This window comes from Hyperolius riggenbachi, chromosome 3, assembly GCF_040937935.1.
Source record: "Hyperolius riggenbachi isolate aHypRig1 chromosome 3, aHypRig1.pri, whole genome shotgun sequence".
NCBI classification, from domain to species: domain Eukaryota; kingdom Metazoa; phylum Chordata; class Amphibia; order Anura; family Hyperoliidae; genus Hyperolius; species Hyperolius riggenbachi.
The window spans coordinates 44,649,921-44,668,188 of record NC_090648.1 but is presented as its reverse complement, the minus strand read 5'-3'; the positions used below and the strand labels follow the sequence as shown (position 1 = coordinate 44,668,188).

Below are 18,268 nucleotides of genomic sequence, written 5' to 3'. Positions count from 1 at the left end.
CCGGTGGTGCTTAACCCTTAGAAACCCCCCCCCCCCCTGGTGGTGCCAAACCCTAGGTCCTCCCCTGTTGGTGCCTGACCCCTTAGACCCCCACCTGGTGGTGCCAAACCCTTAGACATGGTGGTACCAAACCCTAAGATTTTTCCTGGTGGTGCCTAATCCCCCTTAGAACCTCTAAAGACCTCTCCTGGTGGTTCTTTTGCCTTAGAACCCCCCTGGTGGTGCCTAACCCTAAGACTCCCATAGTGGTGCCAAATACTTAGAACCTCCCTGGTGGTGCCAAACCCTAAGACCTCCCCTGGTGGTGCCTAACCCTAACCAGCCCCTACCCCCCCACAGAAACACCCTTCCTGATGCTTAACCCTAACCGTTCCCACCACACAAACACCCTTACAGACGTAAAATTTGTACATACATACAATAAAATATTTGATAATGTAAAATTTGTACATACAAACTAAATAATAAGACAAGAACTATAATCTTGCGAGTTTCAAAATGATAAAATATTTCAAAAACTTGAATGTTCTAATGTTGAAATCGATAGTTATCGAGCACCCACATTTCTGCTTTGGGTGTCGTATTAACGATATTTGCATTAGCGCCTATGTGGCGCCAAAATCGTCCACTAGCCGCCGACGCCCACATTTCCGGCAAATAACCCTCCTGGAGAGAACTAATAACCTTTCCTTGGTGGGCAACTAATAGCCCCCCTAGAGGGAACTAACACTAGAGATGGCCTGAACCGTTCGCCGGGCGAATCTCTCTGGGCCTTGTACTACTTTCAGGTCGCTATGACCCAGAGTAGTACGCGCGCGCTGGCCCGGCTATATCGCGCTCCTGTTGCCGGGCACTCTCTGCGCATGAGCGTGATGTCACTCATGACATCACGCACATGCGCAGAAAGTGCCCGGCAACAGGAGTGCCTGGCAACTAGGACGTGCACTGCCGGGCCAGCGCAGGCGTACTACTCCGGGTCATAGCGACCAGGAAGTAGTACAAGGCCCATAGATTCAAAGATGTTTGCCGGCAAACGGTTCAGGAACCGTTCGCAACATCTCTGACTAACACCCCCCTCCTTGGTGGGTAACTAATAACTAGAGATGTCGCGAACCTCCGATTTTCAGTTCGCAAACCCCATTCGCGAACTTCCGCGGAAGGTTCGGTTCGCGCTAACGTTCGCGAACCACAATAGACTTCAATGGGGAGGCGAACTTTGAAAACTAAAAACACTTATGCTGGCCAGAAAAGTGATGGAAAACATGTTTCAAGGGGTCTAACACCTGGACCCCCAGGTGGCGGAGTGGGATAAACACCAAAAGTCCCGGGGAAAAATCTGGATTTGACGCAAAGCAGTGTTATAAGGGCAGAAATCACATTGAATGCTAAATTGCAGGCTTAAAGTTCTTTCAAACATCTTGCATGTGTATACATCAATCAGGGAGTGTAATTAGAGTACTGCTTCACACTGACACACCAAACTTACTGTGTAATGCACCGCAAACAGCTGTTTGTGTAGTGACGGCCGGGCTGGACTGGTGCGCAACATGGCCAGAGTGCAGGCCGTGGCGGTTTTCCAGCCCATATGGTCGCCGGGCTGTGGTAGCTCAATGATAAAACAACAGTGACTGTCCAGCTGATCAAATTTGGTCTGTCCACAATGAAGCAATGACCTTATTATCTTCTTGTATGTAGGTAGGCATAGGTAGGAGTCCCAGTATAAGTAGGTAGGCATAGGTAGGTGTCCCAGTATAAGTAGGTAGGCATAGGTAGGTGTCCCAGTATAGGTAGATAGGCATAGGTAGGAGTCCCAGTATAGGTAGAAAGGCATAGGTAGGAGTCCCAGTATAAGTAGCTAGGCATAGGTAGGAGTCCCAGCATAGGTAGGTAGGCATAGGTAGGAGTCCCAGTATAGGTAGGTAGGCATAGGTAGGAGACCCAGTATAGGTAGATAGGCATAGGTAGGAGTCCCAGTATAGGTAGAAAGGCATAGGTAGGAGTCCCAGTATAAGTAGGTAGGCATAGGTAGGAGTCCCAGCATAGGTAGGTAGGCATAGGTAGGTGTCCCAGTATAAGTAGGTAGGCATAGGTAGGTGTCCCAGTATAGGTAGATAGGCATAGGTAGGAGTCCCAGTATAGGTAAAAAGGCATAGGTAGGAGTCCCAGTATAAGTAGCTAGGCATAGGTAGGAGTCCCAGCATAGGTAGGTAGGCATAGGTAGGAGTCCCAGTATAGGTAGGTAGGCATAGGTAGGAGACCCAGTATAGGTAGATAGGCATAGGTAGGAGTCCCAGTATAGGTAGAAAGGCATAGGTAGGAGTCCCAGTATAAGTAGGTAGGCATAGGTAGGAGTCCCAGCATAGGTAGGTAGGCATAGGTAGGTGTCCCAGTATAAGTAGGTAGGCATAGGTAGGTGTCCCAGTATAGGTAGATAGGCATAGGTAGGAGTCCCAGTATAGGTAGAAAGGCATAGGTAGGAGTCCCGGTATAAGTAGGTAGGCATAGGTAGGAGTCCCAGCATAGGTAGGTAGGCATAGGTAGGAGTCCCAGTATAGGCAGGTAGGCATAGGTAGGAGACCCAGTATAGGTAGGTAGGCATAGGTAGATGCCTCAGTAGTTAGCTAGGCATAGGTAGGAGTCCCAGTATAGGTAGGTAGGCATAGGTAGGAGACCCAGTAGTTAGCTAGGCATAGATAGGAGACCCAGTATAAGTAGGTAGGCATAGGTAGGTGTCCCAGTAGTTAGCTAGGCATAGGTAGGAGTCCCAGTATAGGTAGGTAGGCATAGGTAAGAGACCCAGTAGTTAGCTAGGCATAGGTAGGAGACCCAGTATAGGTAGGTAGGCATAGGTAGGAGTCCCAGTATAGGTAGGTAGGCATAGGTAGGAGACCCAGTAGTTAGCTAGGCATAGGTAGGAGTCCCAGTATAGGTAGGTAGGCATAGGTAGCTCCCCTAGTATAGGTAGGTAGGTAGGTGTCCCCGTATAGGTAGGTAGGCATAGGTAGAAGACCCAGCAGTTAGCTAGGCATAGGTAGGAGTGCCAGTATAGGTAGGTAGGCATAGGTAGAAGACCCAGTAGTTAGCTAGGCATAGGTAGGAGTGCCAGTATAGGTAGGTAGGCATAGGTAGGTGCCTCAGTAGATAGCTAGGAATAGGTAGGAGTCCCAGTATAGGTAGGTAGGCATAGGTAGGTCCCCTAGTATAGGTAGGTAGGTGGCCCCGTATAGGTAAGTAGGTGCTCCAGTAGTTAGGTAGGCATAGGTAGGTGTCCCAGTATAGATAGTTAGGCAGGGCCTGGCTGGCACAGTAATAACAATTACCAAGGTCCAGCTGCAACAGATAGGGCTGTATAATGTCCGTGGGCAACACACACAAAAAAAAAATACACATCAGGAGAACATTAGCTCTCAAAAGAGCTGTTGAGGGTGAGGGGTGCTATTTTAGCAATAACAATCAGCCAGGAGCAAGCTAACAAGCCAAGAGCCTAACTAATCTTTCCCTATGAGAGAGTCTGATGCAGCTGTCCCTTCACTAATTACTGCTGGCACACGAGTGAGTGTAATGGCCGGCTGAGCCTGCCTAATATAAGGGGGGGGAGGGGCTCCAGGACTGAGTGTAGCCTGATTGGCTACAATGTGCCTGCTGACTGTGATGTAGAGGGTCAAAGTTGACCCTAATGGAGCATTATGGGGCGAATCGAACTTCCGCAAAAGTTCGCCTTCGCGGGTGAACGCGAACCACCCAAAGTTCGCCGGCGAACCGTGTGGGCCATCTCTACTAATAACCCCCCCTCCGAAGGTAACTAATAACCCCCCCGGCAGAGCAGCATCATCCACCAGGCAACCTAGGCAGGTGCTAGGGGTGGTCTAGCGGGTGTCAGGGAGCACTGGCGTAGCTAAGGAGCTAGGGACCCCGATGCAAGTTTTACAATGGGGCCCCCCAAGCACTCTATACATAACAATTGATATGGCGCACCAAAACCTTCCAATGGCAACTACAGTGTCAGAGGTGCAAGAAGGGAATGGGGAACAGTTTGTTAATGATTATCACTATTCAAAGTATCTATAGAAGTGATTATTATGAGCACAGGACGATGTGAGAGCTAGCACTGTAGCTGAGGGAGGGCCCTTTGGGGCCCCTCTGGCCCAAGGGCCAGATGCGGTCGCAACCTCTGCAACCCCTATTGCTACGCCCGTCAGGTACACCGCCTACCACCTGCTTTGACCTCTCTCCACATCACCTTATCAAACGGACCAAAATCCATCTTAACCCATTAACCCATATCTGCCTCCTTAAGGGCAACTAATAACCCTCCATGGAAGAACTAATATCCCCCCCTAATAACCGTGTAAACGTATGCTGCTTTGATAAGTATGCTAGGATGTGGGAACACAGACTCACTGCTAGGAGGATCCTGCAGGCCGGTGTGATGTAAGTGATCAATACTTAACATTGTGTCATTTTATTGTGGAGGGACAGCGTGTGTGCGTCACTGTCTATCTCTCCATCTCTCTCTCTCTGAGTAAGATGAAGTCCAAACTCCATTGTCCCGTGACTCAGGAGGGTTGGGTCTCGGGCTATAAGGGACCCGACTCTGGTCTCCTCTCCACAGTTCCAGCGTGATCTCTCTCCTCCTCCGATAGCTGCTGTCATCACCATTGCCCATCGCTCACCATGTGTACCGGAAAATGTTCCAAATTCATCGGGATCGCCCTCTACCCATTTGCCATCATCTCCATCATCGCCAACATATTTCAATTCTTCCCAGGATGGTCCACTGACTATATAGGAAACCCCGGAGATCAGATGACTCCAGAAGTGCTGTTCCTGGGTGGGGTGATCGGCGGAGGAATCCTGGTAAGGGTTTTTTTTAATCGTATTACCTATTATTTACATTTATTGGAGTCGGGGCAGAGGAGTAACTAGAGGGGAGCAGATCCTGTGATCGCAGGAGGGCCCAGAGCTCTGGGAGCCCCCTCTACTAACCTTCCTCTGATACAGGGGACAATACTTCAGATCACTTGTTTTATGTCCTTTGTGAGATGGGCCCCAAGGCCATAAGGGGCACCAAAGGATTGTAGTTAATCCACTGGTCAGGGGCATATCTACAAATCATGCAGCCCCCAGCAGAACTTTGCTGAGGCCCGCCAATGTTCATACCCTTTACCTCGCCTCCCGCTGGTGACCCCCACAGCCTGGGAGAGGCCATCTTGCAAGGGTCATACAATAAGTGTGGCTTCATCTTCACACCCATAACAAGTGTAGCCACAAAAACACCTGATCTGAAGGATGGACCTCTTTATTGGAGGGAGTGAAGTAGTAGTTGAGGCCCCCTTAAAGCTCTGAACCCCTTCCCCCCCCCCTGCTCCCCTGTAGTTATGCCCCTGTCTGGAGTGCTTTTTTAAAAATAATTAAACCTTTTAATATAAAGCTGTAACTCTGCAAGGATAGGTGGTTGGAAGCGGCAGTAAGTCACCTGCCGCCTGTAAATCGTTAAAGATCTGAAAGCACCTATACCTGGCTACCTATACTGGGGAAACCTATACCTGGCTTCCCATGCTGGTGACACCTGTACCTGGCTACCTATACTGGGGGTTCCTATGCCTGACTTCCCATACTGGTGGCACCTGTACCTGGCTACCTATACTGGGGGCACCTGTACCTGGCTACCTATACTGGGGGTTCCTATGCCTGACTTTCCATACTGGTGGCACCTGTACCTGGCTACCTATACTGGGGGCACCTGTACCTGGCTACCTATACTGGGGAAACCTATACCTGGCTTCCCATGCTGGTGACACCTGTACCTGGCTACCTATACTGGGGGTTCCTATGCCTGACTTCCCATACTGGTGGCACCTGTACCTGGCTACCTATACTGGGGGCACCTGTACCTGGCTACCTATACTGGGGGTTCCTATGCCTGACTTTCCATACTGGTGGCACCTGTACCTGGCTACCTATACTGGGGGCACCTGTACCTGGCTACCTATACTGGGGAAACCTATACCTGGCTTCCCATGCTGGTGGCACCTGTACCTGGCTACCTATACTGGGGGTTCCTATGCCTGACTTCCCATACTGGTGGCACCTGTACCTGGCTACCTATACTGGGGGCACCTGTACCTGGCTACCTATAATGGGGGCACCTGTACCTGTACCTAGCTTCCCATGCTGGGGTTACCTGACTACCTATAGTGTGGGAACCTATACCTGGCTTCTCATACTGGTGGCACCTGCACCTGACTTCCCATACGGGGGGCACCCGTACCTGGCTACCTATACTGGGGGCACCTGTACCTGGCTACCTATACTGGGGGCACCTATACCTGTAACTAGCTTCCCATGCTGGGGGTACCTGTACTTGGCTACCTATGCTGGGGGAACCTATACCTGGCTTCCCATACTGGGGGCACCTGTGCCTGACTACCTGTACAGGGGGTACCTATACCTGGATTCACATACTGGGGGCACCTGTACCTGGCTACCTATACTGAGGGCATCTATACCTGGCTACTTTTACTGGGGCTACCTATACCTGGCTTCCCATACCGAAGGCACCTGTACCTGGCTTCACATACTGGGGGCACCTGTACCTGGCTACCTTAACTGGGGTCACCTATACCTGGCTTCCTATACTGGGGTCACCTATACCTGGCTTCCTATACTGGGATCACCTATACCTGGCTTTCTATACTGGGGGCACCTATACCTGGCTACCTTAACTGGGGTCACCTATACCTGGCTTCCTATACTGGGGGCACCTATACCTGGCTACCTACTTATACTAAGGGCGTTTTGTTGTTGTTGTTGTTGTTGCACCACAGCTATAAAGTGTGGTGCAAAAGTGTTGAGTGCTGTGCGATCATTCCAAGGGGGGGGAGGAGGGCACTTCCTCACAAGTTTGCTTCAGTTAGCAAAAAGACTGTGGAGATCGACACATGTAGTCTAGACTTTCTTAGTGGCCGATTGAGTGTGTAAAGGTGGCCACTAACAGTCCAATTTCTAGCGAAAAATCGTTCGAGCGATCAGAAATTCTGATCGGACGAAAAATCGTTCACTACACCATCAACTAACCAATCATTGCTTCCTATCTATCACGACCACCAAGAAAATCCAAATTTTCGTTCTACGAAAATTCATTCGGGTGACATTTTTTTTCACTCATTCATAATCGATTGTGTCCACCAATGAAGATTATTTACAACCAATCCATTCAGAATTTCTGATCGCTCAAAAGATTTTTCGCTAAAAATTGGACCGTTAGTGGCCAGCTTAAAACAGCAGCCATGTGCCTAACAGTAATACCATGTTTGGTTGGACTTACAGATTCTAATTTTAACGTTCTTCACTCTGATTAAAGCGGATCTGAGATGAAAAACTAACTATAACAAGTAACTATAACAAGTTTATATAGTTTACACAGCAAATCTAGCTGCAAACAGCTTAAACAGTTTAAGATTATTATTCCTGTGATACAATGAGGGCAGCCATGTTCTGTTTGTCATATACACAGGGAAACTGATAGCATCTCCAGCTTTCAGCCTGTGACAAATTCAGTCCTCCCTCTCCTCCTCCCTTCTCCCCTCTGCCTCTGAAATCAATGGCTAGTAACCTCCTCCTCCTCCTGCCCAGACTGAGCTCCCATAAGCCCTTGCTACCTGGGACTGAGCGCCAAGGCTCTCTGAAAAGCTGTGGGCGAGGCTTGTTTAGTTTATAGGGAATTAGAGTATTAAAACAAATCAAAAAAAGTATTTGGCTTGAGGAATGCCCTATAAACTATATAAAAAGGAACACAGTTATGCAATGAGTAAAAATGTATCTCGGATCCACTTTAAATAACCCTGTGTGGTTTTTTTTACAATAGGTACTGATTCCGGCCATCCACATTCAAGCGACGGGAAGAGCAGATGGCTGCTGCAACAACCGATGTGGGGTAAGATATGGAACAAACATAAAAGAGGAACTGCTGATCAGGAGGCTTAGATCAGGACTACAGATTACCCAGATAGCTCATGGTAACCACTAGAAAAGTATGAGGGGCTTAAAAAGACCCCAAAGTTCAAAAGAATGAAACTTTATTAACAAACTAGAAAATAAAGACAGGACAGATGTGCCCCAGACAAAGGACTCCCTCCCCACCACCACCACCTCTCTGTCACTGCGGCTGTCTCCTCCCCTGCTTACATCTCTCTGACACTGCAGCTTACTCCTTCCCTGCTTACACCTCTCTGATACTCCTGTTGCCCACTCCCCTGCTTACTCCTCTCTGAAAATGCAGCGGTCCCCTCCCCTGCTTACACCTCTCTGACACTGCAGCTGACCCCTTCCCTGCTTACACCTCTCTGATACTCCATCTGTTCCCTGCCCTGCTTACACCTCTCTGACACTGCAGCTGACCCCTTCCCTGCTTACACCTCTCTGATACTCCAGCTGTCCCCTGCCCTGCTTACACCTCTCTGACACTGCAGCTGACCCCTTCCCTGCTTACACCTCTCTATTACACTGCGGCTGTCCGCCTGCCCTGCTTACACCTCTCTGACACTTCGATTGTCCCCCTTCCCTTGCTTACACCCCTCTGACACTGCAGCTGTCCCCTCCCCAGCTTATATCTCTCTGACACTGCAGCTGTCCCCTCCCCAGCTTATATCTCTCTGACACTGTGGCTGTACAATCCCCTGCTTACACCTCTCTGACACTGCTACTGTCCCACTCCCCTGCTTACACCCCTCTGACATTGCGGCTAGCCCATCCCCTGCTTACACCTCTCTGACACTGCAGCTGTCCCCCTCCCCTGCTTACATCTCTCTGACATTGCGGCTGACGCCTTCCCTTCTTACACCTCTCTGACACTGCTACTATCACCCTCCCCTGCTTACCCCTCTCTGACATTGCAGCTGTCCCCTCCCCTGCTTACATCTCTCTGACATTGCGGCTAGCCCCTCCCCTGCTTACACCTCTCTGACATTGCGGCTAGCCCCTCCCCTGCTTACACCTCTCTGACACTGCGGTTGACCCCTCCCCTACTTAACCCTCTCTGACACTGCAGCTGTTCACTCCCCTGCTTACACCTCTCTGACATTGCGGCTAGCCCCTCCCCTGCTTACACCTCTCTGACATTGCGGCTAGCCCCTCCCCTGCTTACACCTCTCTGACACTGCGGTTGACCCCTCCCCTACTTACCCCTCTCTGACACTGCAGCTGTTCACTCCCCTGCTTACACCTCTCTGACGCTGCAGGTATCCTTGACAGCTTTTGTTTTTTCCTGTCAATAGTTATGTATAGGATGCTTGAGGGGTCCAATGTAAAACTCGCACTGGGGCCCATATCTCCTTAGCTACGCCACTGCGTCTGATTGCTCTTCTTATTTCTGCGCTAGATCCTTGTTTCACCGACATCTCTTCATTCACTTTGTCTATTTTACAATTCATTATGATAAAATATTTTTGATGCTGAAAGAAAATATTTGAAAGTTCATAGTTCAGAGAAAGACGGTTCCCCTTAGAGAAAAAAGTTTTTTACCTTGATGAGTGCGTTCCGTTGTGTAACCCCCTCTCTCTCCCGCAGATGTTCCTGTCCATCATATTTGCCGCTATTGGAGTTGCGGGATCCGTGTACGGTTTTGCCGCGTCAGTCGTGGGCATGATAAAAGGACCCATGTGCGAGTACAAGGATGCAAACAAAACTTTGGTCTTCGGGCGACCCTTCGATGGGAGGATTGAAGACTTCAAGTGAGTCTTTCTGTGGATGATAATAACGTTATCTCTACATGTCACAATCTGCTACTCCCAAATGCTTCAGAACCATGTTCTTTTGGTGCCTATTTTGGAATGTATCATTATTTGCTACACACAAAGTTTTGCTCATTGCTCATCAGAGCAGGCAACCTAGGCAAGTGTCTAAGGCATAGTGAGTGTCCAGGGGCCCGACTGCCACCTTTTTTGACCCTCCTACCTCAGCTTACCAGGAAGACTATAATGGGAAGCCAAAGCTGCTACCTTGCCCAGGGTACCATTTCATCTTAATCTTCTTTGTTGCACATTTTAATTATTATTATTCAACTATTTGGGTTTACACTGCTGACTTACTCTGTTAGGGTGGGCTACACAGTAGTCTGTGTTTCGGCTGTCCAAATCCTTCCCCTCATCCAGTCATCACCACCAGGAGGCAGTCAGGGTAGATATGAGAGCCGAATTCCACCGAAGGTTGCAAAATGCTTTTCTGCTTTCTAGCAGAACGCACGGGAAACTGTGGCCTTAAACAAAAAAAAAAACAAAAAAAAAAGCTAAGTTGGTCCAAGGGTACGGACTCTGCCTGTGAAGCATGAGGTCTTGAGTTTGACTCCCAGGCAGTTCCACAGTTTTCTGACTAAACGAAAGAAAAATTTCACAGAGTGCCCCCCTCCCCAATTGTATCTATAGCGCCGCCAACATATTATGCAACATGTGCAGTTAGTACAGTGGCAGCTGCACATCAGTGGCTGTTACTGCTGCTGGCACAGTGATGGCTGCTAATCAGTGGCTGTTACTGCTACAATGGTGGCTGATATATTACAACCGAGTGGGGGGCTGGGAGGGACAGAGGTTGCCCACCACAGCTACGGCCTTCGGGCCGCATGGAATTAAGAGCTGTAGAGAGCTTTGGGGGCCAACAGAAAAGGCTTGGCGGGGCGCCTTTGGCCCCCATCCCGGTCTTTGGACATGCCTTACCTAGGAAAAAACATAGAAGTAAAAAGCAAATTTGAATCATGGCAAAAATGTGTTCTATACGTGTGAGGCTATAAAAGTTTTCGTCAAGATTTCCTAAGAGGAGTACATAAAAAGTGAAGACTATTTTGTTTGCCGCATCTTTATTAATAAACTCTCATCACTGTATTTTGTAGCTTGTGGGGCGTCTTTCTCACGTTGAGTGTTTATTGTTCTCCCCCTGCAGTAACGGAAGTTACCTTTTCAACAAGGATCTGTGGAGCACCTGTGAGCGGCCCAAAGATGTCGTCGAGTTCAACATCATCTTTTTCTCCATCGTGCTGTCTTGTACGGGGATCACCCTCATCCTCTGCACCATCCAGATGCTGAACGGCCTGTTCGGCTGCCTCTGCGGAACCTGCGGGGAGAAAAAATAATGCACGACCACCAGGTATTTGCCGTCCTTCTTTTCCTCCTTTGCCAATATTGACTAGTGATGAGCAAAATATTTACCCAACATGTAAATTTCCCCCTGACCTGGGAAACGGAGCCAGTCCAAAGCCAGCAGCTACAGCTTTCGATTGGCTCATAGGAATTCCTGCCCTGGGTCTGTGGAGATTTGAATGTTAGGAGAATTTTTTGCTTTGCTCTGCGACCGGTTATCGCAGCCTTGTTTACCATACACATAACTACATATACAGTAAATATATATTGATGTAGTTGACATATAGTAAAGTTGTGTAATAAGCATAAAAAAATAAAATAACAAAAGTAAAGTATGTATATAGTAGAGCATTTACAATTAAAGTGGGCCTGACTAAGGTCAAAAGGAAAACAGAGAAATACACCCTGTATGTATTTAGAGAGTTTAGCCTGTCCAATTCCCCTCTCATCTGTGACTAATCAACACTATAATTTGATCTCTCAGCTGTGTCAGCTCAGGGATCTCCTCTGCCACAGCAGAACAGTTAATTTGTAAACACAGGATGTTTACCCTATGTCTGCTTGCATGAAAGCAGGAAGTAGACACACTGCAGATTGATAGCAGGTTTTGTATCAGCTGTAACAAAGAAATGTTTTTCTGTAAAGGTAAATTATGCTGTTGCGTATCTTTTAGAGCAGAGAGGAAGTTCTGAGTTCAGGTCCACTTTAACGCCGCCATTTAAACCCTGCACCATTTTCACGGGTAGCGACATTGTTTACCTGACGTCGCGAATGCTGGGTCAGATACTAGTGTGACTGCAGCCTAAAGCTGGCCACACGCTATTCAATGATCATTCGATTTTTGTTCATGATCAATATTACAATGTAATTTAAGGTTGATATGACGATCAATACTATGATCAATTTTTTTTTTACGACCAACTAAAAACCAACATTGCGGATCTATCTCTCAATACCTCTCGAATTTAGCTCTTAAAGAGAACCTGAGGTGGGTTTTAAAAACCCTATTAGCACACAAGAGGCCGGTTCTGCATATAATGCCCAGCCTCCGTTACTATACTGTCCCCCCCCCCCCTCACTTTGCTGTCCCCTATAAATCAGCGACATGCAGCGTGTTGCCAGCAGGCTGTTTACATCGGCACTGTCGCTCTCCGCCGCTCCCCCGCCTCCTCTATAGCACTGCTTCCCGCCTGCGTCCCTTCCCTCCCCGTCTCTGTAAGCTGATTGGAGGGAAGGGACGCAGGCGGGGAGCGGCGATATAGAGGAGGCGGGGGAGCGGAGATTGACAGTCTGCATGTAAACAGCCTGCTAGTGACATGCTGAGTGTCGCAAGCACGGCGGTTTCTTTTGGGGGAGGGGGGGCAGCAGAGCGCAGGGGGGCCTGGGGTGTGACAGTATAGTAACAGAGTAACAGAGGCTAGTGATTATATGCAGAACCAGCCTCTGTGTGCTAGTGGGATTCTTAAAACCCATCTCCAGTTCTCTTTAATATCGATCGAAATATCAATTGTTATGTCCATCGAGAACAAAATCGAGTGATGATAACTGAATAGTGTATGGCCATCTTTAAGGCCTTGTTCACATTATAAATCGCCAGCGCTATCGCAAGCGCTGAGCGATTTATTGAGAGTTTTTAAAGCGATTTTTTTCTGCGCTTTGCGCTTAGAAAAGCACTTTTGTAAGGGCTTTTCTAAGTGATTTGATGAACGATTGAGATTTTCACTTCCTGACGTCAGCCAGGAAGTGAACTCTTTGACCTGGAAAAGAATAAATACAATGTATTTATTCATAAAAGCGCTGGGGAAATAGCTATACAAAGCAGTTTTTCAAGCGCTCTGCGATTTCCTTACACCTTTCATTGAGCCAAAGCACTCAGAAAACGGTACATGTAGCGCGTTGGCGATTTCCAAGAAATCAAAACGCTTACAAGTGAACACTCTCATAGGAAATCATTGCACAAACGCTTTTACAGTGATTTTTTTAAGCCAGTGCTTAAAAAAAATCTTAATCTGTCTTAATAAATTTTGATTTGAAGAGGCCCTGTAGCGACATACAGTAGAATACAGTACATTATTCAGAAATCAGGAAACCCACTTTTACAATAATTCTCCTGGTTTCAGCATAAGAAACACTACCTACTGTATATCTATATATATCTAAATAAGTAATTTGATTAATTACGTTATTATTACTACAGTTCCTCTTTAAGACTAGTGTATTGTTCCTTCTAGCATATTTCTTAATCCATGTTTTGTTTGGCAGGTTGACTGAATGAAAGCCTCTTCTGTACAAAGCAATGACCCCTTCTGCCCCCTCCTCCCCCCCACAAAGGCTGGATCCTTTGGTCACAGGAAATGGTACCCCGCATCACATCCTGTTCAGTGCACTGAAGACTAGAATCCCTCAGAAGCAGTATGAAGGGCCCTCGCCAACCCTGACTGCTCCACGCTAGCACAGAGGATTCTGGGAGACTTTCAGATAACTGTACATAATAGATCTATTTTTTATTTATAAATGTATTTTATTGCCTGTCAGTGAATAAACAGATTTCAGTATTCAGGTCTTTGTGATTGTCTGTCAAATTTTACTTGTAATAAAATAGTGTATTTACTGAGAAAAATGCAACGCAAATCTACACACTGCAAGCAGAGGCATATCCATAGCTCCCAACTGTCCCTCTTTTGGAGGGACAGTCCCTCTTTGGGAGCCCTGTCCCTTTTTCCCTCTGTTAACGTGAAGTAAAATGACCCAGGATAGCAAGGACCCGTGTGGTTTAAACAACAAATTTTTCTTATAAAATCTTTATGGTATGCGTGGCTAGGGGTGTGACAGGGGCGTGATCAGGGGTGTGGCAGGGCGTGGCTTAAGTGTCCTGCTTTCTCATCTCAAAAAGTTGGGAGGTATGCATATCTAGGGAAAACACTAAAATCCGCCCCCGGGAAACGAGGTGCACCCTCCAAATATTTAGTCCTGGTTGAATTGGTTGTGTCCAAGTTGAAGTGAAGCATGGGCTGTAAGAATGGAGTAATGCAATACGTCAGTCAATACATATTGCCCCAAAAATTGTAACCAGGCAGCAGAATGTCCCCTAGATAAATACTAGAATCTGTATGGAGAACATCTGGCACGCTACGGAGCAGCGGCCCCAGTGAGTGGCTCCCATGGCACATGCCATACCTGCACCTCTGTAGATACGTCTCTGACTACAATGATTACTGATGTAAAAACTGAGTCTGTCATGTTTATTTCCTTTTAAACAATACCAGTTGCCTGGCTGTCCTGCTGGTGCTCTGCCTCTAATACTCTGTCATAGACCCTGAACAAGCATGCAGATCAGGTGTTTCTGACTAAATTTGCCACATGCTTGTTTCAGGTGTGTGGTTCCAATACTACAGATACTACAATACTACAGATACCAAAGAGATCAGCAGGATGGCCAGGCAGCTAGTATTATTTAAAAGGAAATAACAAAATGTATGTTGGTTCTTCTGTTAATATTCTAGAAGCCTAACTAGTTACTTTTCTGACTATTTCCCTGGGAATTAAGACGCATCCATACAACCAATTTTGATTGGCCAATTACTGACCAATTTTACCACCGTCATGTAGTGTGAGTGCCCACAGACTTAAAATAGTAGTAACAGATTGTGTAGGTAAGCTCTTACACTACATCCAAGTGGTAAAACTGGCTAATCATTGGCCAATCAAAATTGGATGTGTGTTCCAGGCTTTAGACCAGCCTTTCTCAACCTTTCTACCCTGGAGGAACCCTGCAGATAACTTTTGCATCTCAGGGAACCTCTGCAAACAATTTTTTCGATCTTTGGGAACCCCTGCATATATTTTGCAGGAGGCGTGGTCAGGCCCGGCCCTAGACTTTTTGCCGCCTGATGCAAAAGTTTCACCCCGCCTCATGGGCGGGCCGGCCCTGGGCGTGGTCTGTAAAAGTAGGTGAGGGCAGCTGTTTAGTTTACTGCCCCCTATTACACTGCCACTTATAGTCTCTTTATTCTAACAATAACATTTCTATTGTCTCTTTATTCTAACAATAACATTTCTATAGTGCTTTTCTCCCATAGGACTCAAAGCACTTATGGTGCCCAAACATGGTACAATTATTTTCATCCAATCTTACCATTTCTATGTAATATTAGGGAGCTACCTAAATTACTATTTAGGTAGTCATACACTGGTCGATTTGCCATCAGATCGACCAACAGATAGATCCCTCTCTGATCGAATCTGATCAGAGAGGGATCGTATGGCTGCCTTTACTGCAAACAGATTGTGAATCGATTTCAGCATGAAACCGATCACAATCTGTGGAGCTGCCGCTTACGCCGCCCCCCCCCCCCCCTCCTGCATACATTACCTGCTCCGGCCGGCGCGACTCCCCCGGTCTCCGGCTGGCTTCACTGAACTTCCTGCCGGGGGAAATTTAAACAGTAGAGGGCGCTCTACTGTTTAAACTTCCTGCCGGGACATTAAGTTCAGTGAAGCCAGCCGGAGCCCAGCGCGGAGAAGAAGACAGGGGAGACCGGGGGAGTCGCGCCGGCCGGAGCAGGTAATGTATTGCCGCTAGCGTCGGTCGTCGGGCATTCAAACGCCGCTTTCGACGCACTCCTGACCCACCGGCGATCAAGCAAAATCTTCCGCACAGAAGGATCGACGGGAATCGACGGAAACTATTGATTTCGGACGGAAATCGATTGTTCTGTCAGCATTTGCGCAACGATTTCACAGCAGATTCGATCACGGTGATCTAATCTGCTGTATATCGGCAGGAAAATTGTTAGTTGTATGGGCCCTTTTCAGTATATTCACTTAATTGACCCTTATACTACATAGAAATGGTAAGATTGGATGGAAAAAAATTGTACCATGTTTGGCCAGCATAAGGCCTCTTGCACACACTGCAAGTGATTCCGATTCAGATTCCGCTTTTTAATCAGTTTTTACATCCGATTCAGATTCCGATTTGCAGTGTGCAGGGAGAAAACTGTAAATCTGAATCTGAATCGGATGTAAAAACTGATTAAAAAGCGGAATCTGAATCGGAATCACTTGCAGTGTGCAAGAGGCCTAAGGCTCTCTCAGATTCAGTACGTAGTTGGTAGTAGTTCTATTTCTGCAAATGCCAAACTGAACAGGTGGGTTTTCAGTCTGGATTTAAACACGTCCAGGGATGGAGCTGTCCTGATCTGTTGAGGTAAGAAGTTCCATAACGTAGGAACAGCATGACAGAAGGCTCTGGGGCCAAAAGTTTTAAGGTGGACTCTGGGTATGACTAGATAATTAGAACCTGTGGATCTGAGAATGCAGGGATTGCTACGTAGCTGCAACATATCTTTCATGTATCCAAGGCCCAGATTATGTAGTGATTTAAATGTCAGTAGGCCAATCTTGAATAGGACTCTCCATTCTATAGGTAGCCAGTGAAGGGAATGCAGGACTGGCGTTATGTGGCAGTGACGGGGTTGGTTGGTTAGCAGTCTGGCAGCAGTATTCTGTATCAGCTGTAGGCTGTTCTAATGCTTTGTATTAATGTGTTCATTATTATTCTGATACTCCTATTATATAATGTGCTCTGTTATACTTCCCCATGATGGGAGGAAATCCCAGGAAACCCCTGCAGAGTACTCAAGGAACCCTGAGGTTCCAGGGATCCCTAGTTGAGAAAACCTGCCTAAATGGTGCCCATACACGGTACAATAAAAACGTTCGATATTCCCGTTTATTCAACTAAAACGATAAAATCTAATGAAAGTCAAAAAGAATCTTTTTTTTTTTTATCAAGAAAAATGAACGATTATCCAGTTTTTTCAATAAAAATCTGATAGCACGTGTTGGAAAAATCTTTTTATTCAATCTAACGGAATAATCAAACGAAATTAACTAATCGAAAAAAAAAATGAAGAAATTGTACCATGTATGGGCACCACTAGACAGATGTAGTCGCACTGCATACCTCCCAACTTTTTGAGATGAGAAAGCGGGACACTTAAGCCACACTCCTGACACACACCCCAACCACCCCCCCTGACACACCCCTAGTCAATCATACAGTATATATATATATATATATATATATATATATATATATATGAAAATCTGCAATGGTCATTTATTAAAAAATGGTGGGGAGAAGGGTGAGGGTGCCCATGGGTGTGGAGGTGAAAAAAGGATCGAGGCGCCAGCCGGCGGCTGTGGTGTGTGGGATGCGAATCTGGGATAAGATTGTCCCTCCCTTCCTCCGAATGTGCCCCCCAGTGCCCCCCTGTATGCAGAGTTTAAGAGCGCAGCGGAGCGGGCAGTCTTACCATTCATTCTCGCGTACCGAGTATCTCTGGCTCTTCTCCGCTTCCTGCTTCCTGTGACGTCACAGGAAGTAGATGGAAGCCAGAGCCCGGTACGCGAGGAGGAATGGTAAGACTGCCCGCTCCGCTGCGCTCTTAAACTCTGCATACAGGGGGGCACTGGGGGGCACATTCGGAGGGAGGGAGGGACAATATCTCAATATTATTTCACACACCGCATCCCACACCACATTCGCTGGCTGGGGCCTCGATCATTTTTTCACCTCCTCTGCCTGCCGGGACACAAGGGGGGGGGGGTATCCCGGGACAGCGGGACCCCTCCCCCAACCCGTGACCATCCCGACGAATCCGGGACGGTTGGGGCCCCTGACACTGACAGCTGCACCCGAAGGCTTTTCAGCGCCCGGGAACAAAGGCAGTTTTTGTGCTCCCCTCTGGACAAATTGGGCATGGCCATGCATCATAATGTGGGTGTGGTCATGGGTGGAGCCAAATGTACAAATGCTGTTTAGATAGCCAAATATGCTCCCCTTCCCCTCGTTTAGAAAGCCAGATGTGCCTCCCTTCCCCACATTTAGATAGATGTGCCTCCCTTCCCCACTTTTAGATAGCCAGATGTGCCTCCCTTCCCCACGTTTAGATAGCCAGATGTGCCTCCCTTCCCCTCATTTAGAAAGCCAGATGTGCCTCCCTTCCCCATGTTTAGATAGCCAGATGTGCCTCCCTTCCCCACGTTTAGATAGCCAGATGTGCCTCCTTTCCCCTCATTTAGAAAGCCAGGTGTGCCTCCCTTCCCCACGTTTAGATAGCCAGATGTGCCTC

General features: G+C 47.5%; 1 protein-coding gene across 1 annotated transcript; it reads left to right on the top strand.

The window, feature by feature from the left end:
• Nucleotides 1–4,623: 4,623 nt before the first annotated feature.
• LOC137560941 (transmembrane 4 L6 family member 4-like) lies at nucleotides 4,624–13,664 on the top strand. Its single transcript, XM_068272129.1, has 5 exons — nucleotides 4,624–4,857; nucleotides 7,868–7,936; nucleotides 9,568–9,731; nucleotides 10,933–11,136; nucleotides 13,392–13,664. Exons 1-4 carry the CDS (start codon nucleotides 4,675–4,677, stop codon nucleotides 11,120–11,122), a joined length of 606 nt encoding a protein of 201 aa, XP_068128230.1. The 5' UTR covers nucleotides 4,624–4,674; the 3' UTR covers nucleotides 11,123–11,136; nucleotides 13,392–13,664.
• The last annotated feature ends 4,604 nt before the right edge of the window (nucleotides 13,665–18,268 follow it).

What these genes read in the sequence shown, in the direction of transcription:
- LOC137560941 (XM_068272129.1), top strand. Translation starts at nt 4,675, where the DNA reads ATGTGTACCGGAAAATGTTCCAAATTCATCGGGATCGCCCTCTACCCA. An exon ending in GCTGCAACAACCGATGTGGG is followed by an intron (nt 7,937 to 9,567) that starts GTAAGATATGGA and finishes TCTCTCCCGCAG; the next exon opens with ATGTTCCTGTCCATCATATT. An exon ending in GGGAGGATTGAAGACTTCAA is followed by an intron (nt 9,732 to 10,932) that starts GTGAGTCTTTCT and finishes CTCCCCCTGCAG; the next exon opens with TAACGGAAGTTACCTTTTCA.